This window comes from Panthera leo, chromosome E1, assembly GCF_018350215.1.
Source record: "Panthera leo isolate Ple1 chromosome E1, P.leo_Ple1_pat1.1, whole genome shotgun sequence".
Classification (NCBI taxonomy): domain Eukaryota; kingdom Metazoa; phylum Chordata; class Mammalia; order Carnivora; family Felidae; genus Panthera; species Panthera leo.
The window spans coordinates 59638065-59663094 of NC_056692.1; the positions used below are offsets into that span (position 1 = coordinate 59638065).

At 65.9% G+C, this 25030-nt stretch overlaps 1 protein-coding gene across 6 annotated transcripts in view; it reads right to left on the reverse strand.

The window, feature by feature from the left end:
- AATK (apoptosis associated tyrosine kinase) overlaps positions 1-23872 on the reverse strand; it is a 31785-nt gene extending 7913 nt beyond the window's left edge. The window contains exons 1-7 of one of the 6 annotated variants that reach the window (XM_042914859.1): positions 23733-23872; positions 7486-7619; positions 4439-4586; positions 2074-2153; positions 1476-1594; positions 1192-1279; positions 250-383 (exon numbers count right to left, since the gene is read on the reverse strand). In XM_042914859.1, coding sequence (XP_042770793.1) covers positions 250-383; positions 1192-1279; positions 1476-1594; positions 2074-2153; positions 4439-4586; positions 7486-7619; positions 23733-23814 — 785 coding nt within the window. In that variant the 5' untranslated portion in view covers positions 23815-23872. Of the gene's footprint in view, positions 1-249; positions 384-1191; positions 1358-1475; positions 1595-2073; positions 2154-4438; positions 4587-7034; positions 7117-7485; positions 7620-18249; positions 18562-23732 lie in introns of those variants that run through there. The other 5 variants (XM_042914858.1, XM_042914861.1, XM_042914864.1 and 2 more) reach the window with 5 other exon arrangements.
- Positions 23873-25030: the final 1158 nt, after the last annotated feature.

Below are 25030 nucleotides of genomic sequence, written 5' to 3' on the forward strand. Positions count from 1 at the left end.
AGAGGATGGGCCTTGGGCCCCCCCGGGTGCTGCCCAGGCCGGCCAGCCCCCCCCCTGCAGAAGCAAGCATCCACCTCCCCACACCCTCTCTGGTGGTTTTTCTTTAACCAGATTCCTTGGCACAATGGTCCTTAGAGGCTGAATAAATAAAGCCAGCTAACCCTCACACAAGCCCCGAGGCAGGGGCAGAGGCCGCACAGAGAGCTCAGGGGGACCCCCCGGAGAGCCGCCAGCCCCGCACCCCCTCACCTGTGCACATAGTTGTTGCGATGCAGGTGCAGGACGCCACAGGCCACCTCGCAGGCCATGCGCTGCAGGGTCAGGGGATCGGGCGCCATGGACTCCGCCAGCCGGCAGCTTCGCAGGTAGCCCTTGAGGTCCCCCTGCCGAGAGGGGCAGCACTGTCACCGCCCAGCCCTCCGCCCAGCCCCTCCCGCCCGGGGCCTGCCGACTACGTGGGGGTGCAGCTACCCAGAGGAGCCACCAAACCCGCCCCCTAGTGGCCGGCTCTCAGTAGGACAACCCCACAGTCAGAGGGCGCTTTCCCCACTGTCCCTGCAGACCCAGGCGACCCTGCGGGGCCGGGAGGACCACGTCCCGTGTGCAGACTATCAGGGCCCATAGGCTCGCCACCTCACTGCTGGCAAGCGGCACACAGGCCATCTGAGCAGTGACGCCCAGCCGGGTGGGAACACAGGGCAGGCGACCGGAGGGTCAGCTGGCAAATCCCTGAGGAGGGCCCAGCCGTGCTGGGGGAGCCCCGGGGGGTCACGGCCACCGCCAGGGGTCCAGAAACCAGACAGTGGGGGCCTGCACGCTGCAGGGACCCATGTCTGCCGAGGGCCGCTCAGAGCAGGTGCAGAGCTGTCTGGGGGGGAAGGGGCCCTGGGGGCATCGTGCAGGAGGACACGCCGGTGAGGTAAGCGGGACTCGGGAAACTGGCTCAACTCAGCAGGACAGGCGGCTGGGCCCGCCCCAGACCCAGCAGCCACCCTCCTAGTGACCTGGAGCCCCCCTCCCCCCTGCAGGTGCCTCTGCCCCGGAGAGCCCACCTCCGGGGGAACATACGGGAGGGTGAGGAGGGGTCCCCAGCTCAGCAAAGGCTCCTCTGTGGGGAGGCTGAGCCCTCCTAAACATCCTGGACAGACGCTCGGGGCGGAGGGGCTGGAGGGCCAGGCAGCGGGGACTCACCATGGGGCAGAACTCCATCACCAGCAGGTAGGGGGTCACCTCCGCGCACTGCGCCAGGCACTGAAGCAGATTGCTGTGCTGCAGGGCCCTGCGGGAGCCAACAGGCTGCCCCCCTGACTCGAACTCAGGGCAGGAGGGGGCGGGCGGGCGGGGAAGGGGGCTGGCTCTGCAGGGGTGGGGGAGGAGCAGGGACAGCACAGAGCTCGGCTTTGTCCACGGGGGCCCGGCGCCCCGCGCCCCCAGCCCCCCCCTCCCCGCCCCAGCCGGCCCCGGGGGCCGCCCACCTGTAGGGCTGAGCCTCCTCCAGGAACTGCGTCTGCTCCTGCACGCTGGCGCTGGCCTTCAACTCCTTCACCACCACCTGGGTGCTGCTGATGCCCGAGTTCACCTCCCCCAGGAACACCTGTGGGGGCGGGCGTCACCGCGGCCCCCCGGGCTCCGCCTCCAGTCCCTGCTCTTCCTCTCTCCCCTTGAACCCGAGCCCGGAAGCCTCGTTACGCTCATCTGCAAAAGGGCTTCTGGGCCCCTCCTGGGTGGACCCTCCCAGCTGAAACGTTTGCTCTTGGTGGTCACCCCAAGCCCCCCAGCTGTCCTCAGCTCTCTGGGGGTCTGCAGGGAGGAAGAGGGACCTGTTGCTGCCCCACCCGGGCTGGGGATCAGGGAGAAGCCAGGACTGAGACGCTGCCCCCCCACCCCCGCCTCTCAGAAGTACCTCCCGGCATCTGACAGCAGGGCTCCCCCCCCCCCCCGGGAGGGGACCCCAGGGCTGGGGTGGCTCCCAGGAGAAGCAGGCCTCCACCCTGCCCCTCTGCCTGCCAGGGGAGAGAGGGGCCCACGGGGTCAGCCCCTCTCCCCCACCCCACCCCAGGGTCAGCAACTCACCTTCCCGAACCAGCCGTGGCCAACCTCCTCCAGGTACAAGAGGCTGTGACGGCCCAGGTCTGTGGACTTGAGCAGCTGCACTATAACAGGGTGGGGGTGGGGGTGGGGGGCTCAGGGACCCCAGCTCAGGCTGTCACTGCCCCGATCTTCCCTCACCCGGCGGCCCCTTCAGGGGTTGTCCACTTGGCCTTTTCTGGGGAGCTGCCCTGAGACCCCCAGAGCCGGGGCTGCAGCCGGGGGCCGCCACCAAGAACAGGGTGCCTGCCTCCCAGGGGAGCTGCAGACCTCCAAGTCACGTCCGGGCATCTTTCTCCTGGGTCTGCAAAGGCTGTGCCCCTAGGCCACCGGGACGAGCCAGGCTGAAGACTGCAGGGCCTGGAGCCAGGACGGGCGCACAGGCAATGCCAGGCAGGCAGTGTGGCCGGGGCCCAGCCCGTGGGGAGGAGGGCCCCGGAGCAGCCCGTCCCCTCACCCCTGCCACAGGCTGGCATTCCAGCACCAGGCACGCCAAAGGCTCCTTTGTTGGGGTCTGCTTGGCACAGCCCTGCACGGAGCACACAGGGCCCATTCTCCTACAGGCTGTGCTGGGTGAGGTCAGTAGGGAGGAAGGGTCAGTGGGGGCCCCAGAGGAAGGGCCAGGGCTGCTGAACCCACTCGTGCCCTGCGCCCCACGGGATTCCCCGAATTCTGCTCCCACGCCAGCTGTCCTGAGGGCCCAGGGGACAGGGCTGGGCCTGGGATGCCAGGAGAGCCTCGGGGGTGGGGGGCTGCTCCCGGGGAATATTGACCTTGATGCTGAGCAGAACTGAGGGTGGGGGTTGCACGGGCCCCGAGTCTCGGGGCTCCCGGGCCCCAGCCTGCGGGCTCCTCCACATTCTCCAGGTCCAGGTGATGCCTGTTACTCAGGGTTTCAGCCCTTGACCCCGGCATCACCTGACGTCTCTCCCGTCCCCAGGGACAGGGAACCCTACAGAACTACACGTGAGCTACAGAAACGGAGAAAGCCGGCGGCGGCCGCTCGCTCCTACGCCCCGGCCCCCCACCCTCAGGGACGGTCCCCTGAGGGGTGGGAGAAGCCAAGTCTCAAAGATTCTTCAAGGTCCCCGACACTGCTTGCAGGTGACAGGCCCAGGCATGGGGGGGAAGGGAGTGTCCCCTGGGATGACCCTTGGCTCCCCCACCAGTTACAGTGTCCAGGGTCAGCACAGGCTCAGACGGCCCCACGGTCACCCAGGAAGGTCGGGGGGGCCTCCTACAGCAGGGTGTCTACCTTCAGGGTTTTATGGGGTGTTGATTCGGGCCAGTCAACAGGTGTGCACATGCCTTGGAGCCCCAGGCCCTGGCTCCTGCCTGACTCCGGCTCGGGGGGTGGGGGTGGTGATACCCATGGAACCCTGGGCCCTCGGGCTGAGGACCCAGACCAGTGCCTTGGGGGCCCGCAGCCCTTGATGAAGTCTGGGCTTCAGGGTCACGGGCCCGGGAAGGTGTGGAACAGAGCGGGTGGGGTGGGCCAGCTCATGACCACAGCGACAGGCTGTCCCCTTCCCCCCCCACCCCCACCCCGGGGCCTGACAGCCTTCCCAAGGTGCCCCTGGAGGAGCTGGGGTGGGCACCGGCCTTGCCTAGGAGGCTCCAGGGAGACGACTTGAGATCAGGCTGCCATGGAACCGAATGAAGCCAGGGACCGTCTCCCACCCCAGGCTCCAGACACACTTGGGGGCTTCCACAGGGACGGCCTCCAGCAGGCAGGTTCAAAAAAAGCCCAGCTTGGATGCTGACCTATAACCTCGCAAGCTCGGGCCCACATCGGCCCTGTGGGTGGTCACCCTGGTGGGGAGACCCCAGGGCGGAGAACAAACAGGAGGCCAGGCAAGGAAGCTACTATGGGAGGAGGCCCCTGCCTGCACCTGCCCCACCCCCAAGGCCTGAGTAAAAGGCCCATTCACAGCCCCGCCCACAGAGGGAGCCCCAAAGAGTCCCTCCTCCCCGAGTGGGTGGGCCCCACCCACTGGGCACAATGGGGCCCATGTGCCCGCGTGGCCAGCCGGAGCTGAGGGGGTGGTCTGGGGTCAAGCGTCCAGGACAGCAGAGGAGCCCCTCCTCCCTGCACACGGGCAGCCCATCCCAGGACCAGGGCAACAGGTCCCTCGCCCCTGTGGCCACCCCTTCGCACAGCAGCCCCCAGATGGGGGAGCTGGCGGGCAGGCTGACCCAGGCCTGCCCGTGGCGCCCCCGGTCCCAGCAGAAGGGGGCACACGCCAGCCCTTTGCCACCCCCGCCCGGGGGGGGGGGGGGGGACACCGGCTGCTGAGGCCCGAGTCGCACCTTCTGCACACCAGCTGGGCCTACTGGGGGGCTCACTCACCTGAGCGCCCCGGCTGCTTGGCCATGGGCAGGGAGACCTCGGTGAGTGGCAGGACATACACGTCTGGCCCGTTCGGAGCCCCTGAGGCAGGGGAGCCCTGTGCCGAGAAGCCTGCTGCGTACTCTTCCCCCTCGGCATTCTCAAACTCCTGCAGCGGTAGGTGGGCGCCAGGCTCGCGGGGAGCGCCAGGACTCCGGGGACGAGGGCAGGGCAGGGCAGGGCAAGGGAGGGGACGGTCACAGGGCACAGGACAGGCTCAGAAAGGACCGAGCTCTCACCTCCTCTGGACCTGGGGGTGGAGCGGGCTGGGGGCCTGACCTAGAGTTGGGGCACCTGCCGGCTGCCCCTTGTACCCCTCCTCTCGCTCCTCAGGGCAGAGGACACGCGGCCCTCCGAGCCCCTCCCCCTCCAGGGGACCAGGGACACCAACTGCCCAGAGGGCCAGAGGGCTGCTGTTTGTGTTGGTTGGTTGGCTGGTTGTGAGGAAAACCAGCCTCCCAAGGCCAGAGTCTCAAGCCTGGGGGGCCATGAGCCCCAGGGCAGCAGCGCCTGGCCCAGCCCGGTCCACCCCAACCAGCGACCAGCGACCAGCGATCAGGGGGGGCGGCGGTGGGGCCAGAGACAGGAGACCGAGAGGCCAAGGCCAGCTGCCCCTGCCCATCCAGTCAGCCCCCGACTCCTCTGTCTGCCACCCCTCCCCACTGCAGCCCGAGCCCCGCCCAGCCTGTGAACTCAACCTCAAGGTTAGGGCTGGAGAGTGGGGACAGGACGGGGATGGGGGGGACCTCACCACCCCCCCCCACCCCAGTGGAGGGGCATCTAAGTGCCCCTACCCCTTCCAGACAAAGAGCCTTCCTGAGTGCCCAGAGCAGGGAGCCCACCCCCACCTCCACCCCCAGGCCAGGCACCCTGCCACCTTCCTCAGCCGTCCCCCTGGACCTTGACCCAGGTGGGCCTTTACCCGCTCCCAGGGCTCCTTAAGAGCCTGGCCTGGGCAGCTCGGGTCTGGGCCCCACCTGGCTGGCTGCTATTTTGAAATGCCGCTGCTGCACCTCTCTGTGGGGAAGACCCCTCCCCCCAGGTCCAGAGCACATTCCAGAGGAGAGCCAAAGTCTCAGAAATCCAGAGCCTGATGCAAAACAACTCCTACTGAAACAATAGCAGCTCTCCTCCCTGGAGCCCACAACCGGACTGCCCAGGTGGGGAAACTGAGGCCTGGAGGGCCCCACCCATATGGACAGGCAGCTGGACTCGGAGCCAGGGGGCCTAGGTTTCTCCCTCAGTGCTGCGTGACCCCAGGACCCTCCTTTCCCCTGGTCTCTGTGTTCTCAGCTTCCAGGGGTGACTGGAGACCCCCTGCTGGTGTCCCTGTGGGCCAGCCCCTGTCCTGGCCCAGAGAGGACAGAACATTGGGGGCAGGGGGAAGGGGCTGGTGCCTGCGACGACCCCCCTGCCCAGGGCCCTCAAGACCACCCTCGGGGCCCTGGGATGCTGCAGCTGTAGGCCCACACACCCCACCGGGGCCTGGCCCAGCCCATACCTGATGGTGCTGCCCGACAGCCCGCTGGATGGTTCCGGCACAGCGGGCAATCAAGTAGGACAGTGTGAGCATCGCTGCCCGGCCCCTTCTCCCAGCAAGCTCCACGGGGGTGCCCAGCCCTGGGCCCCCAGAGACCAGGCAGGAGCCCCCGGTGTAGGCAGGCCCTCCCACCAACACGTACTGGGGCTGGAATGTTCTGGGCACCATGTTCTCCAGGAGGTGAGGAGGGCAAGGGTAGGAGGGGCCGAGGCTGGCCCTTGTTTGGGGCCTTGTTCTCACAGTACCCTGAGGAGGGGCTGACCTATACAAGGCTCCCCCGCCCCCCACCCCCCATGACCTCACGGCTCTGGCCCCAGGATCCTGCCTGGCCCAGATGCTGGGTGCCCGCAGGTCAGGGAGACCGTCTAGCCAGGGCAGGGTGCAAGGAGCCACAGCCCTGCCACGGAGGCACTGAGGGGCCTGGAAGGGTGGCCTCTGTAACAGGCAAGTTCCTCGTCCTCACCAGGCAGGTGGGCAGCTCCTGCGGGCCCCCACTCCGTGACATGCCATACCAGAGGGGGGGGCGCTATTTCTCTAAAACGGGGTGTGGCCACTTGGTGTGGACACTGATGGGTGCCACAGGACGGCCCCTCCCCTCCCCAACTCGCCAGGCCCAGGAATCCGACCTCCAGCCCAGGGCAGGGGGTGAATGACCACAGCCCAGCCCGCTATTTGCTAAGTTGGCAGGAACTCGACCCATGTGGGCGGGGTGGGGGGGGCAGCAGGGAGCCTCTGCTTGGGGTTCTCAACTGCCAGCTTCTCCCCCTGGTCCTCCCCGCTCAGAGCTGCAACCAGACATGGCGGGGTGGGGGGGGACAGCCCTCCAGGGGGTACCCCTCAGTCATCATCCTCAGGAGGGGGCCCCAGAATTCAGCCCAGGACCCTTGGGAATTTAACTCTGGGGAGCGGCCGTAGTGAAGACGGGGCCGTGCGTTTAGCTGAGGCTCCGTGAGTAGCAACGACCACTACCTCTGTGCACGGTCACCCTGATTTCTGGCTCCGGCACACGATCCCCACCTTGTGGGGTAGAAGATGCCCCAGGTCCGGCTGGCAAGGTGGTTTTGGTGCAGGGAAAGCGTGTCTGGGTGGCTTTGGTTTCCTGTTGTCGGTTCGAATGAGCAGGAACTTGAGGACCGCTGGGCCAAGAGCCCTCCTCCTCCACTGGGGAGTCAGGGGCGTCTGGGGAAGCGAGCCCCCTCCCACACCGGCTCAGGAGCCCCCCGTGAGCCCTTGCAAGGCCCATCCTCACTGTCCCAGAGTGCCCAACCCATGTGCGGCACTGAGTGGCCTGGCCCTGAGCTGGGACATGCCCACACAGAGGGGGTCCGAAATGGGGGAGACAGTGGGCTGGCCTCCACGGCCCTCCTGTAGGCAGCCCCCCAGGGGAGGGAGGCTCAGTGCCGAGTGGGCACAAGAGAGCCCAACCCTTGGGATCCCGTCCGCATCCCCTTGGGCCCCCGGCCCTCACCTTGAACCCGATGCCACCCTTCTTACAGCACAGACAGGCCAGCATGAGGGCAATGACAGTGAAGAGCCCGGAGAAGGACACGGCCACCACAGCCAGGGAGGACGACCAGGAGAGCTCACTGAGGGGGGCGCCGTCTGCCGAGGAAGAGGGGGTCACGGGGCAGCCTCCAAGGCTCCGGCCCCCCGGGCTCACCCTGTCCCTCCAGGTGCACCCAGGGCCCAGCCAAGCCCCTGACTCCCCAGCCCGCCCTGACCCTTGCTCTGAGACCTGCCACCCACAGGCACAGCCGCGGGGCTCAGGGCAGAGCGGCCGCCGTGGCCCGGAGCCTGCAGTTCCCCGGACGGCCACTGGGTGCCGCTGCGGCCTCACTCAGAGAACACGGAGCCGGTAAAGCGGCTGGAGCCTTTCCCAGGTCCCAGCTGTGGGGGTTCACGGACGCCCCTCCACGAGGCCAGGGTCTCGGGGCTGTGGGAAACTGCCCTCCACGTCTCTTCCAGACCTTGGTCACCCCACCTCCCCTCTCCGGAGCCTGCCCCAGGGGCTGTCATGACCCCAAAGCTACGAGGACAGCACCCGCCAACACTGTGGGACCCCAAGGGCAGGGAGGGACCCTCAGGGCGCGCTGTGAGGGAGAGGTGTGGGGGCAGCCACGTGCCAGGCTCTGTGCCGCTGGGGGCCAGAGCCATGAGCCAGGCCCGTCTGGCCTCTGAGGCACAGGGACCCCACTGCCCCGAGAAGGTGGCGCTACAGCCGTGGGGCAGCAGAGTCCCCCCATGTGGCTTGGCCTTTCCAAGTCACCCTCTTGCTGAAGCGCCCAGTTTCTGTCCTGGGAACAGCAGTGACCCCTCGTTCTGCAGCACCTGGTCCACAAGGGCCCCCTCATGGCTAGCCCTCACCAGATGGGGAACCTGTTGTGCCAGGATAGCATCACGTGGCCCCCCCCCAACACATACAGGTGGCCCCCAAGCCAGGGCTCTGAGCTACCCCCATCCCCCCCCCCCCCAAGCTCTGCTCATCTGGTGTCCACGGGCCAGCACGGCAGGGCCAGCCCGGGCGTCCCCCAGACAGAGGCGGGCACGGCAGGCCTGCCCCTCCTGTCCTGTCACACTGCACCCCCTTCCCCCAAAGACCTCTGTCTGTCCATCCCCGATTTGTCCCCTGGAGGTTTTCTGCCCCCAGTTCCTCTGCACACACCAAGCATCCCCACCCCTCAGCCCCCAGTGGCCGATCCCCCAACCCGCCACCCAGCCCAGCACACCTGGCATCCCGAGCCCATCAGTTCAGGTCAGATCCAGTCTCAGCAGGGCCTCGGGGGTCCCAAATGGTCACTGAGGTGGCCCTCAGGCCTGACCCCGATGGACAGGAAGAAATGAAGGCTCCGTGAAAGTGAGGAGCCTGCCTAGGGTGGCAGAGCTGACCTCCGACTGACGTGCCCCTGTCCCCGTGCCTTCTGTGCCGACATAAGAACCCAAGCTAACGTGGCATCTGGGAGGGCTGCCTGGAGGCAGTGTGAGCCTGAGGGCCTGGAAAGATGGCAAGCGCAGCCTGGACTCCCGCTCAGGTCTCCAAGCTCATTCCCCACACAGAAGATAGAGGGGCCCAGGGAGCAGGGGCCGGGCAGGGCCAGAGAGCCAGGAGGACGGGGCCACCGTGGCAGGGGAAACCGGCCGGGCCTGCACCAGGAGGAAACCTGCGTGGAGGGCAGCCACAGGCCGAGTCCCGGTGCCCCAGGGGTCCAAAGCGGACACCCTCCCAGGGCCTCTGCAGGCCAAGTCGGGTGTGTGTGTTGAAAGTCGTGCACTGGGCTCCAACACCTGATAGCACACGGCCCACAGGCGCTGGCCCGTGGCGTTTCCTCCCAGGGCTGGAGATCCCCGCACCCCCAGGGAGCAGCCAGAGCCCTCAAGGCCGCTCCCCTGCCATGGGGACCCACTGGGCACCCAGCACGCTCCTCTCCAGATGCCCCCACCTGCACACGCAATCCTGCACCTCCCTCTCCTGGCTGCTCCTGCAGCCCGGGGCAGGGCTTCCGGCCCGCTGGGTCCTTGAGGAAGACAGCAGGCACCGTGGTCCAACAGCCACCCACCCGGCAGGGCTGCACAGGCTGCTGCGGGGCACAACTACCTCAGGAGGCCCAGCTTCAGCCTCTGCCCTCAGCCTCCACCCTCAGCCTCCACCTTTAGCCTCCACCCTCAGACTCCATCCTCAGCTTCCCCTCTGTGTGCAGAACTAGGGGCAGGGAGCAAGTTCACTGAAAACAGGGTTGGAACACTGCAGGGCCTGTGGGTGGCCGGAAGCACAGGTCGAACCGTGGGCCCAAACCCCTTGAGGGGCAGCTACAGCCTGGGGGCAGCTGTAGGAGGTGGGGGTGGGTAGGGGCGGGGGTGGTTCTAGAGGAAAACCCCAGGGGGGCCTCCTAAAAGCAGCAGCTAGAGCCCTCCCTGCCACCTTCAGTGCCCTGCGGGCTGAGCAGGTCACAGTTGGGGCATAAAAGGGGCTTTTCTGTTGTCATTAAGGTCCTGCTGTAAGCACGTGAACCCACACTGAAGGGACCACAGAGTATGGCTCCTTCACGTGAAGACATGAGACGTCAAAGCCAATACGTCCAGGAAATGGACACGCCCGTGAGAAGGGACAGCAAAAGCTACCGCGCACACAGCAGGCACCGTGTCATCGCGGGCGCTGGCTCTGCCGACCAGAACCGGCCAGCATCCCGGCCACCCTGTCCCCGGTCCCGCCTCTGCACATGCCCTCCTGCAGGGGCCGTTTATGGCACTGAACCGTCTTTTGCCAGTTACATATTTTTTTTAATGTTTGTTTATTTTTGATATAACGCGAGAGACAGAGTGCAAGCAGCGGAGGGGCAGACAGAGGGAGACACAGAATCCGAAGCAGGCTCCAGGCTCCGAGCTGTCAGCCCAGAGCCCGACGCGGGGCTCGAACCCACGAACCGCGAGACCATGACCCGAGCCGGAGTCGGACGCTCAACCAAATGAGCCACTCAGGCACCCCGCCAGTTACATTTAAGAAAACACTTCCATCCACTGCAGAAGCAACACAGAAAGTGAGGCAGAGACCCCAGGTCCTGTCACCGTCCATGGGTCAGCCTCCACCCTGCCCCGAACGGGACGCCTCCTCGATGGCCTGGTGGCCCGGGCACCACGGTCCAACGCGGCCGGGTCTTTCCCAGAGGAGGCACTGCGTTCTGGAAAACTGTACGGCCACGTTTAGGAGCAGTGCCTCACATTTATGGGGCACCTGCTGTGTACCGAGGTCTCCCAGGTTGCGAAGGGGACAGAACATTTCTCGGGAGCTGGGCGGGAGAAGGGCAAGGCACAGGTCAGAACAGAACCAGGTGCCGGGCTGGGCTTCCCGTAAAAGGAAAATGTGACCTGTTTCTGCCATCAGGTGGGGACAGGTGTCTGGGCGGGACTGTCACATGACCTAGATCACCGCCCCCACCACCAGTCGTCTGTCAGCGAGTCCTGTGACCCTAAGGGGGATGAAACTCTAACCTGGTGACAGAAGCTACAACAAGCAGAGAGAGGGGGTGGCCGTGTGTCTGTGGCTGATGACACGTGGAAAAGTGGTGATTGTCACCAGCACGCACGTGCTGCTGCGGGACGATGCGGGGAGCCAGGGCCTGAAGGGACAGCCCCGAGCCAGGCCGGCCGGCCAGAAGACCCCACACAGAACACAGGCGATGGCGGGATGGAGGGGCCGTGCAGGGGAAGAGCCACGTCCCCACACACCGCAGTAACTTCAAACTGACGTCTGGAAGTCAAATCACAGCACCGGAGAAGAAAAGAGGGAGACACCAGGCTTCTTCGTGGAAAAGAATGTTTAAGCTAAGAGCAATGGAGGGAATCACAAAATATCGATGGGTTTCGCTCCATAAAAACGTATGTTCCATAAAAGCCCCAAATTCAAGGCGCATGGCAAACCAGGAAAAACGATTTACAGAACACCTGTCACAAGACTGGCAGCATTACTCTACAGGGCCCACCATCAGCGAAAATAAAAAAAAAAAAAAATACGTTAAGACCCCATAACACAAACAAACAGACTAAGCAAAGCCCGCAAGGAAACGATCAGCCTCGTCCGTAATCAAAGGGGCGCAACTCGAAACACGAAGTCCACTTCCGGCCTGAGCGAGTTCCCAGGACCCCCCGTCCTGGCTGAAGCCAGGGCACCGGAACCAGCCGCCAGGCTCCCCGTGCGAGAATCGGAGAATCAACTGGAAAGCGGTTCAGAGATGTGGGTGCAGCTCCTTGGGGACCGAGCTTCCCGTTGGCCAAGTGATTCCTTGTCTGGGAATTTATTTATTTTTTAATGTTGATTTATTTGGGTGGGAGGGGCAGAGAGAGAGGGGGGGACAGAAGATCCCAAGCAGGCTCCGCACTGTCAGCACAGAGCCCCGTGCGGGGCTCGAGCTCACGAACCGAGAGATCAGGACCTGAGCTGAAGTCAGACGCTCAACCGACTGAGCCACCCAGGCGCCCCCACCTCGTCTGGGAATTTCAACCAAGAGACTAACCCGGAGGGCGCACAAGTCCTGAATAAATGAACGGAGGAATGAGAGCGCTGACTCCGAAGACAGACACACGTCCCACGCATTCGCTACGGTGACGGTTCTCAGAATAACAAAAACGTCGCAAGAGTCCACCAGTGAGGAAGGATTGAACAAAACGGTGTATCTGCCAAGGAGCCAGAGAAAGTGAGTTGAAGAAGTTTTCAAAGTGGAAATCTCAACGTGACGCTACTCAGAAGAAGGAAGACACACGAGGACACGTTTGGGCGCCGGGCAAGTGTCCGTCACGTGACTGTGCGGCCAAGGGGTCGTGGGGCCCCCCAGACCACGCGCGAGGTCTCCCGAGGGCCAACCGTCAACGGGCGTGGTTGAGTCTATGTCAGTCACACGTCGATAAGGTTGAAAGCAAGAGGCAGGACTGCTCCTAATGAGTCACCGTTGTGTTAAAAAAAAAAAAAAAATTCACCTGGAAGAAAATCTCTCAAACCGTGAGCGGTGCCCATCTGGGGCGGCAGAACCCGCGTACCGCCTGCTCGTTGCTGGCACATTCCATACGGCCGCTGCCGAGCACGCGGTCTCTAGAATCTAGTGTGCGTCATCTCCCGTAATTATCACTCACAACCCATCGTTCCGTCTGGAAAGACCCCCACGGCCGCAGAGCACGCAGAACAGGGCCCCGGCGTCACCGAGTCCTGGGCTCGGCCCCCCACACCCTGTCCAAACTTGGGGGAGCCACGTGGCCAGAGGTCAGTGAGGTCTCCCCCGGGAACGATGGGGACACAGAAGGAAGGTGGAGGTGGCCTTCATCAGGCAAGAGAAGGGGCAGCGACCCTGGTTCCGTCCTCGAGTCTGTGGACTCACTCCAGGGACTTGAGTTTTGGCCACGCCGGCATCGTACAGAAGGGACGTGGGCTGAGCCGCGTTCTGGGCCCCGGGGCGGCCCTCCCGCACCTGCCCCTCTCAGCACCCACCTGGCTGTCCCGGCCTGGACCCTCCTCCCCAGCCCCGCCCAGGCCGCCAGGCCGCTGACACAGCGGCCACCAGCACAGCCAGGACCCTGTCCAACCTTCAGGGGTCTGAAGCTTCCAGGCCGTTCCTCACCCAGGCGGGCGCCATCTTCAAAAGCACCACCCACCAATGGCCCCTCTGAGCCATCCACGCTGAGCCCCACTTGCCCACGGGCTTGGCGTGAGGGGACATCCCTGGGGGCCTGAGACACAGGCAGTACTCGGGCGCCATGCTGAAGGAGCGAGGGCGGGGCCCGTCAACCCTCCAACCTCGACGCCACGTGCCTCGGTTTCCCCAGTCTCCTCTGGAGAGGCCACCCCCTGCTGTCCACCTGGCATCTGCTCTGAAGGGTAAGTGAGCAGTCTGACCACTAAGATGCCATGATTTTTGTTTAATTTTTGTTTATTTTATTCTGAGGGGGGGGGGAGAGAGAGAGAGAGAGAGAGAGAGAGAGAGAGAGAGAACTCGTGGGGGAGGGGCAGAGCAAGGGGGACAGCACAGAGCCCGACATGGATCTCGAACTCTCAACCCATGAGATCGTGACCTGAGCCAGGGGCAGATGCTCAGCCAGCTGAGCCCCCCAGGCGCCCGATGCCATGATTTTTTAACGGGAAGTAAGTGTCGTGAGGCCCCACAGGTGTGGAGTCTCCAGAGCAGCAGAAAACAAGGGGTGTTTGCCAGGGGCCGCGCGACGGGGAGTGGCTGCCGGTGGCTCGTTGTGTCGTTACGGGGTGAGGAGAATGTTCTGGAACCAGAGGGGTGGGTGCACGACACTGGGCACTAAATACCCTGCATGGCTCACTTCCAGACGGTCCCCTTTACGTTACGTGAGCTTCAGCTCGATTTCAAAGTGTCCAGAGAGCACTCAGACGCCCGTGGAGGCCAGGTCAAGGGTCACGTCCACAACAGAGAGTACTGTCCATCGAGGCCTGATGCCCTCTGCTGCTCGCACCACGGAGAGCTCACTCCCCAGCAGGAGCAGCCGAGGGGTCCCCAGCCCAGCCCAGTGCGCCCCGGGCTCCTCACGTGGCGTGCCCAGGCTGCCCAGCCCACGGGGACTCCAGCGCGGGGATCAGCCGCAGGCCCCGGGCGGGGCCTCGGCCGGGCGTCTGAGGACATCCTGGCACCAGTCCCCCTGCCCCCATGCCCGGTGACGCAAACGGGGTCCTGCACAGGAAGGAACCACAGCCAGGAGGGCGTTCTGCTGAGTTAACAGGATGAGGCAAGTGAACAGTGTTAAGGGTGGCAGTTTGCGTGCCCAGGGTGTCAGGGGCCAACGTCCCAGGGAGGCCCCACTGACCCCATCGTCTGCCCCTGACACCCCCATCTCCCAGCCCCCTGCCGAAGCAGGCGGGAGTCAGCAGGATTCTGGGGTTCCAGGGGCGGGGGGGTGGCCGGCAGGAGAGGTCCCCACCCCCACCAGCCGTCCTGGGAGCAGAGCCAGTGCTGGGGGTGGAGGGGGCAGAGGTTCTCCACGAAGGTTGGTCTGTGGGCCCAGACGTGGAAGTTTTCCCTAGAGGAACGGAATTCTGGAGCGGGGACACGGGCGCCCTCCACCAGGTCTGGGCCCTCATGTGGCTGGGCGCCTCCCAGGGGGACCCAGGCTTGTGTGTTTCCTCCCTTCTTCCCCAGATTTCAGAGATCAGCGGGAAAGATGACAGAACGGACCGGGGATTGAAACCAGAGCTCCCACTTATCTGTAAGGGGGGCTGCGGGCTGCCGGGGTGGGAGTGGCAGCCAGAGACACACGCGGGCCCCCCCGGGACGAAAGCCACACCTGCAGGAGACACCCCACAAGAGCCGGGACTGCATCCAGAACCGTCACGCACGGCCCCGAGGGGCCTAAGAGAGCCTAAGGGGGGAAGGACCTGACCACGTCCTCCCCACCTCAGAACCCGACTCTGGGCAGGGTCGCAGCTGCCCAGCCTCCGCCCCCCGCAGGTGCATCTGGGTGGGGAGGCTGTGGCCCACTGCTCCCACCCCAGAACCTTCCAAACCTCTCACCCCCGAGTCCTGGTCTCCTGCTCTGTGCAGGACAGGGGGCGGGGGACGTGCACACAGGGCTGGACGGTGAGCAGGTGATCTGAACAGTCGTGCACCCCAAAGACAGAGGTGCGGCCGTGAGGGGAAGGGACGCCCCCTCCAAGAGAGAGAAGCGCGAGTGTCCACCTAGAGCGACAGGCCTGGAGCCGGCGGTCACGGCTCAAAGCCCTGCGGGTGCAGACGGCCTGCCCGGGCGGCCGTGGCCAGGGGCCAAGTGGGGTCACGGCAGCCGCTCACCCGAGAGGGCTCTTTCCGGAGCCCCCGACCACAGATCCACGGAGGGCGGCCCGGCAGCTGGCGTGGCCAGTATCAGCCCCCTTCCTGCTGTCGCTGTGGGTCGGGACCTAGAACCTCACCCAGAGCCTAAGAGGGGGAAGCCTGGGTTCCAGCTCCCCGGGGGCAGGATACCTCCGCGGGGGCCCTGGGGCCTTCCTTCCGGAGAAGGGGGGAGGGACAGCACACAGGTCCCCACGTCCTCACACACGGGCACTCACACGCACGTGTGCACACACACACACATACACACACTCAAGTACGTACACATTTGCTCCCACGCTCACATGCTTTCATGTGTTCGGTCTCCCACCCACGCACACCCACGCACACCTCTAGGCCCTCACATGCACGCGCACGTGCCTGCTCCCTGATACGTGCACACACACTCGCACGCTCACACCTGCACACACACGCACTCCCCGCCATCACGCGCGTGCTCTGGAGCGCACACGGGCGGTTTGGGGGGGGGCACACCCCTGGGGGCTCCCTCCAGGTTCCGCCCCAGGACCGAACCCCGGGGCCAGATGAGCAGCCGGCCAGCTCCGCCCCACATCAGGCCAGCTTGTCACAAACACAGGGACGGAAGGAAGTTCTGCAATCTGCACACTGTCCAGTGACACATGAGAAAGCCCAGGCCTGGCCACCACCCACATCAGAGCCCCCTCCTGCACCACGGGTGCACTCGCACAGCTGGTCCTGAGGAGGGGGCCTGGGGGTCTGGGTGAGGACCGCTAACACGGGTGCCGCGGCCTGCCTCTATGCTCCCCTCTGGCTGACACACGGTCCCCTCTGCCCAAATGCTCCTCCCACTTGGTCCCCGGCCTCGTCCTCCTGTCCTCCTGAGACATGCAGCACGTCCAAGGCCCGCACTCCCCCTGGGGGCCTGTGGGTGACACCCCGGGAAAGCAGGCCCGACTGTTCTGTTCACCTGGGGACCCCGTTCTGACACACGCCCGGCACGAGGCCGCCCCGAGGGGCCGGAGCTGGATAGATGAGTGCTTTCTCTTGAGCCCGGCGGGGTGGGGGCTGCTGGGGAACAGCAGCTTGGTAGAGGCCAAGGGCCCACCAGGCTCAGGCTCGCCCCAGCCCCAGATCTCCTGCCATCCTCGCCTCCAAGTTTCTGCCTGGACCCCATGCAGGGCAGAGTTGGGGTGAGGCCGGCTAGGGAAGGAGGAAGGCAGGGACGTCGCCCAGGCCAGGGGCAGCCTCGGCCACGAGCAGGAATGCGCCCATGGGCCTAGCAGAAGGAGCCCAGGCCCCACCGAGGACCAGGACAGCCTCTTCCAAGGCTACGCGGCTTTGATCTGAGCAAGATCGTTCCTTTGGGCGGATCATCCGCGGGCGCTAGAAGCTGCCTCTTGGGGGGTGCACAGCCCGTTCAGAAGCGCGAGCGCCACGACACCTGTGTCTGGCCAGGAGCTTGGCCCAGGACGCGTCCACACCACGCCCGACCGATGAGGGAAAGGCTGTAACGGGCGTTCACAGAAGAGACGTGCAAACGGGCAACAAGGCCCCGGAAAGGCCTCGAAGGCACCAAGTGGCGGGAAAAGGCAAGTAAGGCTGCCGCGGGGCGCCCCGGGTTGGCGGCCACCACGCGCTGGGCGGCCCGCGACGTCCACTGCGGCTGCCCCCACCCCGAGCGGCTCCAGCCGCTCTCCCAGCAGGGCCCTGATGAGCGTATCGGGGGGGACAAGGGAGACCCCGCGCTGCGCGACTTGTGGACGCGAAATGTGCACGCGAGGCCAGCCCCTGGAGGCACACGCGGTGCCGGTGGGGGGCAGGGAGTGGGGAGGGCCTGGCGGTCAGCATGGGGACACCAGCGTTCCTAACCCCGCCGCTCAGATGGTTGCACGACTCCGTGAGTGCAGTAAACACCACCGGAGTACGCGCTTCACGGAGGTGAGTCCGGGGCGCCTGGGCGGCTCAGTCGGTTGAGCATGTGACCAGCTCAGGTCATGATTGCGCGGTTCCTGAGTTCGAGCCCCGCGTCCATCGGGTTCGCTGCTGTCCGCGTGGAGCCTGCTTAGAGCCTCTGTCCCTCACCTCCCCTCCCCCTCTCAGAAATTAAAGAAAAAGCCAGGGGCGGGGTGAGTCCCTTGGAATGTGAATTCTATCTCAACAAAGCTGTCATAGGGAAGTCGGGGACAGAAGGCAATGGCCGTCCACACCAGGTCACCGGCGGAACAGTGCCATCAGCGTGAGTGGGACGGACACCCGACAAACAACCCACCCGCCCGGCCTGAGGCCAAGCAAAAGCCACTGAAGGCCCTGGGTCCTCCTACTCGGGGGGTCGGAGCCCCCGCACCTGCTGGGGACCACAGGCGGCCCCGCAGCCCCTTGTTCAAAATCATTAAGAATTTTAACATGGCAGAGCATGAAGCCTGTGGGACCCTCCCCAGAGCCAGACCCCGACGAGGACTCCCCAAGTCCCCAAGACGGTGTCCCCAGAACCATCCTGCTGCCGGGCTCCCACACCGGCCTCAGCACAGGGGAGGCCTCGGCGGAGTCCAGAGGTGGGACCCAAGCTCCCCTGCTCCCGGCCCGGCTCCCACGGACGGACAGCTTGTCCCCCCGGCCAGCCCAAGGCCAGCGGCCAGGGCACCCTGACCAGCAGGTGGGCACACCCTTCATGGGGAGGGGCACCACCGCACCCTCGCCGGGGCTGAGAAAGGCCAGGTTCGGCCACACCCCACCGTGGGAGGTGACCTCCCGTCGCCAGGACCCCACTGCCTGATGCACACACGCCGACCCCTAGGCCGCCCAGCCACTGCACTGGCCCTGCCCACTCCTGTCCTGCCACTTCCTCCTCCCCAGAGCAGGGGCTGGGGCCTCGCGACCACAAGCCCCCGTCCCCCGGGGCCCGACGGTGGAGAGCGGCCCCTGTCCTCCCAGAAACCCCCACTTACCCCGCTCCGGGCGGCCGCTCCCACGTGGCTCCGACCGCTGGTCTAACCCCAGAGTGACTCTTCGGAGACCCCTGACCCTACTCGGGGCCCCCAGGCACCCCGCCTCGGCCCTGCCACTGCCCGAGGAAGCCGGGGGGGGGGGGGGTTTGGCATGGACACGGCCCAGACAGGCCGCCTGGGAACTGGCCTCCGGCCCTGCGTCCCCTGCCCTCGCTTCCTCTGCTGCTTCCTCTGCGGGGGGCGGGGAGGCCTCGGGCCGCCGTCCCGCTGGCGCCCCTTCCCGTGCGACAGGCAGGTCCTGAGGATGCCTGCGCGTGGTCGCCTCACTTTCTTCTCAAGGCTCCACCAGGTGGGGACGGCCGCCCCGTCTGCACAGGTGGCGGAGGCAGGCGGAGGGCGGGAGGCAGGCTCAGAGCCACCAGGGGCTGCCGGACGGCACATCACCAGCGGGGACGGGGCACAACAGCGCTGGGAGCCAGAAGTCCTCGGTCAGGGCCACGCTCCCTCGGGGTCCTGCCGGCCTTTCCCAGCTTCTGGGGGTGCCAGGCGGCCTCCCGCATTCCCGCAAGGACCTCAGCCACGGGACTTAGGCCCACCCTGAACACTTACAAAGACTCCCATCCTGAGGCTCCAGATGGACAGGAACTTTGGTGGGGGACACTATTCCCCCCAGGAGCCCACTGTGGCAGGGAAGATGGGGTACGCGGGGGAGTTTCCCAGATAAAGGACAGGCACGCGCCCCCAGGAAAGACTGTGGGTCGAGGGGCCCACCCTTGGGAAAGGCTCCGTGGCCGGGGGACAGCAGAGGCAGCCTTTGAGGGCCAGCCACTGGGACAGAGAGCTCTGGACCCCGGAGCCCCAGGCCACCTGCTTCGGGCACAGACATCCCTGCCCCCATGACTGCAAAGAGAGCAGTGATGGAGCTGGGGTCCAAGGGGGAGGCGGGATCTGGTTCTCCCCTCAGCCATGACCCCACCCAGGATGCCCTAGTACCCACCCAGGCCAGTGGAAATCAACAGCAGAACGGGGCAGTCAGTGCGACAACCAGGAGGTCACGGCCCTGGCGGGGCCTCATGGGCCGGGACCCCCAAGGACAAGGTGGTGGCAAAGTCCATGCACAGAAGCCAGAGGCAGTAATATGCCCGGCCCAAGGTCACCCAAGGCCGGGGAGATGGTCTGGCCTCGGAGGGATCAGGTCCAGGCCAGCCCCAAGTTCAGGTCAGGGGCAGGCCGGAGCAGCACGGACGGGCAGCCAGCGGGTCAGGAGGCCACACTCAGGGCTAACTGCGCCCAAGGGACACTCTCCAGCCCCAGCAGGTGACCACACATGTTATTAACGGGCAGGCTCTGCCCCGGCATGTCCGCACGAGGTGCACGTGTGTGTTCATTGGTGTGAAGGGGCACGTGTGCAGGCGTGCACCTGTACGTGCGTGTGCACATGAAGAGTGTAGGCGTGTGCGACGGCTTATATGTGTGCACAGTGTGTGACCACGTGCGTGTGAGCACATGTGTGTGCGTGTGCACAGGAGTGCGGGTGTGTGCACAGGTGGGTGAGAATGCATGTGCGTGTGTGTGCACATGACTGCAGGTGTGTGCGAGGTTTATATGTGTGCGCACAGGTGTGTATGAGCACGTATGTGTGCGAGTGCACATGAGGAGTGGGGTGTGTGTGTGTGAAGTTTATATGTGTGCGCACAGGAGTCTGCGTGAGCACGTGCGTGGGTGTATCACTTTCACTCATGGGAGGGCATGTGTGCATCCGTGAGCGTTCACGCGTGTATGAGTGTGTGTGAGCCTCTTGCGTGGGTGCAGGGCCCTGTGGGGGAGAAACAGCCCCACTGAGGGAAGGGCAGAGCCTGGCTTCCCGGAGAACATGCGGGAAGCAAAGAAACCGGCTCCCCTCCCCCTGTGCCCGGAGGGACATGGCTCCCCCTGCTGGCCCACACCCCGCGGACCCACCCGGGAGGGCACCAGAAGGCCGCGTGCCTGTGTGGTCCCAGAGGGGCCTGGGAGCGCCTGCCTCCGGCTCCGGCCAGGCCTCAGGGCAGCCGGGCTTGCAAACTGCTGCCAGTTCCCCGGGCGCCCCCGGGGTCCTCAGCTCCCCTAGTACACCCCTCCTTTTGTCCCCTCAGACCCCCCCCCCACCGAGGCGTCACCCTAAGGCCCTGGCTGTGCCCAGCCCTGTGCTGGGAGTGAGCTCCCCGTGGGCCAGGCTCGGGGTGAGGATCCACCAGGGGCACGACATGAGCTGAGAGGCGGGGGGAACCGGCCGGGGCTGCCTTGTCTTCCAGGAACTTTCCCACACCCCCAGTCCCACCAGCCAGTGCACGGGACCCCTGCCCCGGGTCAGCCTCGACCGGCGTGGCCAACACCTGCTTTCACGCCACCGACCCCGTGAACCCTCACGTGACCCCCAGAGGTGGGCACCTTACAGCTTAGGAAACTGAGGTGGCACAGAGAGGGCCACGTGGTCAGGGAGGGGAGCTCTCGGGGAGAAGCCAGAACCTGGAGGCGGCCCCTCAGACAGCCCCAGGCCCCCCGGGATCAGGGACGCCCAGAAACGCAGCACGGTGACCAAGGCCGGCACCTGCCAGACACCTACTGAGGTCCCTCAGGCCTCATCCGGCCGGGTCCCCCCTCGGGACACTCCTACAGGAGAGGGGACCCTCACTCTCTCATGGCCACACCATCCTGTCCCTCCCGGCCCCGCCCAACTGCTCCTGACCCTCCCTGTGACACACCCATCATCCCTCGGTTCGCGCCTCCCACCTGGTCTCTCCAGGGTGAGGTTTCACGTATTTGGGACTGAACCTCAAGAGAGGTCGAGTGTTCGTTCGGCCCAAGGCCACACGGCACTGAAGTCACACGGCTACGTCTACCAAGAAATCCCGCACCCTCACCCGTATCCTGGGAAAGAGGACCCCAGAAGTGGCAGCCTGCACAGGCCCAAGGTGCCCCAAGACCACACATGCACGCCTGCCCCCCCCCCATGGCACCTGGCCCTGCCCATACCTGAGAGCTGGTGGTGGCCCAGGCAGGCACTGGTTTAGGCGGGGTGCCCCGGTCACACTTGAGCAGATACAGCCTCAGCCTCAAACTCAGTCCCCTCTTCTTTGTTTTTTTCTTTTTTTGGTTAGTATTTTTTTTTTAATTTTATTTTTTTAAATTTACATCCAAATTAGTTAGCATGTAGTGCAACAACGATTTCAGGAGCAGATTCCTTAATGCCCCAGTCCCCTCTTCGATATAACTGCCACCGTCACTGCCTCCCGCCCATAGGGACCACCACGGAATCCCAAGAAAGCCACATGGCCTGGCCTGGCGACTTTATGAGGGACTCCCTGCACGGGCCTGGCCTCTCTGTCCACCCCTGACTGCTGGGCAACCACAGACACAAACTTCAAGACGGCCAAGAACTCGGGTCTTCCCTGCCCTCCGGACCATGCCCCCAGCATGGTCCCCCGCACCCCCCAACACGTGCAGCCCTCAAAAAGAGGCACCTCTCTCCACTCTTGGGTGGCGCCATGGAACCACCTCTAAAATAGCATCTCTGTTCACTAAGCCCCAAGTTTTTTCCCCAGGCACTTAACCTCCACGAGGGCCTGGGGGTAAGCACTGTTATCCCATTTTACAGATGAGAAACCAGCCCCAGAGAGGCGGGTTTGGGCAGAGAGACCCCAACGGGTGAGAACTGGGCTCTGAACGCTGGGCGCTTAGCGGGAGGCCAGGGGACCCCACCTTTCCTCCTCCCCAATGCTCCCGTGGGGCCAACACCCTGCACCCCTGCCCGTTTACCCACCGCCGCCGTTCAGGGCAGCCCCTCTACGCGAGGACACAGCTCTGCCCTTCACTGACCTTGCAGAGGAGACCTCCCCTCAGCCTCCCCACAACTTTTTTCCCTGGAAGTCATTAAACTGACACATTGTAATTACACCGATCACAGCTGTTTGCACTGTTGTTTCTCTAAAGTGGGGGAAGGGTCCGTGCCCAGGACACACCCGAGTGTAGGGAGGGGGTAAGTGAACCCCACACAGGGCAAGTCTGGGCTCCACAAATTGTGCAAGAGGGCGGGTGGGGGGAGGGCTTCCATCCCGGGGTCAGTCCTGGCGTGCACACACACACACAAGCACAAACGACCCTGCTACCAGTTCCAAGGCCGGCACTTCCTGAAGCTGGACCCCCGCCTCCCAGAGGGCACGCTGCCTGGAGCGCTGGCCTGGAGGGGCCTGGATGCCTGTCCCTAAAGGCTGCCCGGGCACAGGGCTGCTGCTGTCCGCCCTCCGGGCCAGCTGCTGATGACAGCGCCTTCTCCAAGCCCTGGGAGTTGGTTGCCTGGGAAGTCTTTTCTGAGGGACTGACACCCACACCCTAAACCCAACAGACAGACTTCACGTCAGCTCCCTCCTCCCAGGAGCAAAATGCTTTCGGATGGGGCCGTGCCCAGGGGACCCCGCGCGTGGCTGCACACACCGGGCCCTGCTCCAGGGAGGGGAGACCCAGGAGAGCCTGTCACATGTGCGCCCGGCTTTGTTTTGGCTGGATTAGCCTGTGCCAAAGCTCCAGTGACATGTGGGTGGGACTCGGGCCCCTGGGCCATGGCTCCAGGGCAGGGATTTATCTCTCAGGCTGGTGGAGGAGGCCCGGAGCTGGGAGGGACGGAGGGAAGAAAGCTTACCACCTCCTGGTGACGGATGCGGGCCTCCAGCTGCCCCCGGCCGCTGGGCCCACTGAACCTGCCCACCGCCGCCAGGAGGCCAGGCAGCCACGGGTAAATGTGGTGCCACCAGGCTGGCAGAAGAAGAGGCTGGGTCCCAGGGCCCCTGCAGCCAGCTAGATGGTGCTGCCTTGGCTTCCCCCACACTGTCCAGGGGGCCCGGACACCCACCGAAGCCCATCTCTCCCGAGCCTCTGCCCAGTGGGCCGTCCTGTGGGTGGCCGCTGCTCCCAACTCCCTATGCAGGCTACTGGTCAGCCAGGCAGGGCTCCCTAGAACCTGCCCCCAGCACCGACAGGGGCCTCCCACACCAAGACCATGGGCGGGCAAGGGGCCATGGTGGCCTGGGACCCAAAGCAACACTCCCACACCTCCCCGGGGGGCCCTGGTCCTGGCCACTTCCTCCCCTGGACACCTGGGGCCAATGCAGGCCTCCTGCCCCAGTTACCTGAGCCTCCGCGGCCCACCCCCCTGCCAGAGGCTTCAGCTGTGCCAGTGCCGGCACCACGGCCTGCCCACCTCCACCATCAGGCCCCTAGGGGGTCCTTCCCAGAGCAGTTCCTCCCGCGGGCTCTACTCAGGGTGGGGAAAGGGTTAATTTCCATGCAAAAGAGGAAACCGCGGCTCAGGAAGCATCATGTCCGCAGTGGGGGGGGGGGGGGGGACTGGACTGAAGGTGGGGGTGGGGGGTTTGGCGGGCTGGACCGGCAGGTTGGGGGCAGCCGCAGCGGGCAGAGGGCTGGCCCAGGGGCGCGGCCAGCGGACTCACCGGGGTCGAAGTGCGAGCTGAAGGCGAAGCTGGGGTTGAAGAAGGACGACGACATGGCCAGGGCTAGCAGCGCGGCGGGCATCCCCGGGCTGACGCTGCGCTCAGGACGCCCGGGGCCCCGGGCCGCGCCGCGCCATCGCCCGAGCGGCCGCCGCAGGTGCGGAGCGCGCCCTGCCCGCCGGCCCGCCGAGCGCCCACCGCCGCAGCCGCGGGGCCGGGGCGGGTGCGGTGCGGGCGCGGGGCGGCGGCGGCAGACGAGGAGCCTCCGCCCGGCCGGCCGCGGCGCCGCGGGGCTCCGGGGCTGGTGCAGTCCGAAAACACTGGCGGGCGCGCGCGCGGGAGCGGGGGGGGGGGGCTCCCTCCCCGGCGGGGCGGGGGGGGGCACGGAGCCGCGCGGAGGGGGGACCGGGGGCTGGGGGGGGGCGCCGGGACGGGGCGTGGGGAGGAGGCGCGGGCAGAGGGGACGGAGAGACGCAGGGTGGGAGACCCGGAGACGCGGGGGAGGCACGGAGGCGGGTGGGGGGGGGTGCACGGAGGCAGGAGGGGGCACGGAGACGCGGGAGAGGGCACGGCGGCACACGCGGGGGTGGGCACCGTGGCGCGCAGGAGGAACACGAAAGCGCGCGCAGGGGGGCCCGGAGGCGCGCGGGGGGCCACGCGCGCGGGGCTCGGGGCCTGGCACGCGGCCCGCACACGCGGGTTTCGGAGGCGGCTCGGGTCCGGCCCCGCGCCCTTGGGGCGGCGCCCGCGCTGGCGGGGGGTTATTTTTGCACTGGCCACCCTCGCCTGTGCCTCGCCGCGACGACCGTGGAGGAGGAGGCGGCCGCCCCCACCCGGGAGTGCACAGCGCCCGGCGTTTGGGGCGGGCGCGGCGGCGGCGCCGGGCACCGAGGGACGGTCCCCTCCACCCCCACCCCCCACGCCGCGCCATCTTGCACCGCTGCGGCGCCCGCTGCAGGGGGCCCGTGGGGCGCGGGCGGCCGGGGTTGGGGGGGCGGGGGGGGGGGTGCTGAGATCAACGCCCCTCCCCCTGTGGGAGCCGGGAGAGTTACAGTGTAGTCGGGATCTGGGTTTTATGTAACCTGGGTCACGCTGGTTCATCCATCCATTCATTCCCCGGCGGATGAGCAAAACCCCTTGGCAGGGCCCCGCTGGAGGGCAGGGGTGTTGTGGGAGGCAGGAGGGGGCACCTACTGCCCTCAGGGCCTGCGAAGGCTTTGGGGAGAGCAAGGACGCAGGCTCCCGCTGAGGAGTCAGCCCCTTAGGGAGAGGGTGCCGGAAGGTGGCCTTCTTCTTCT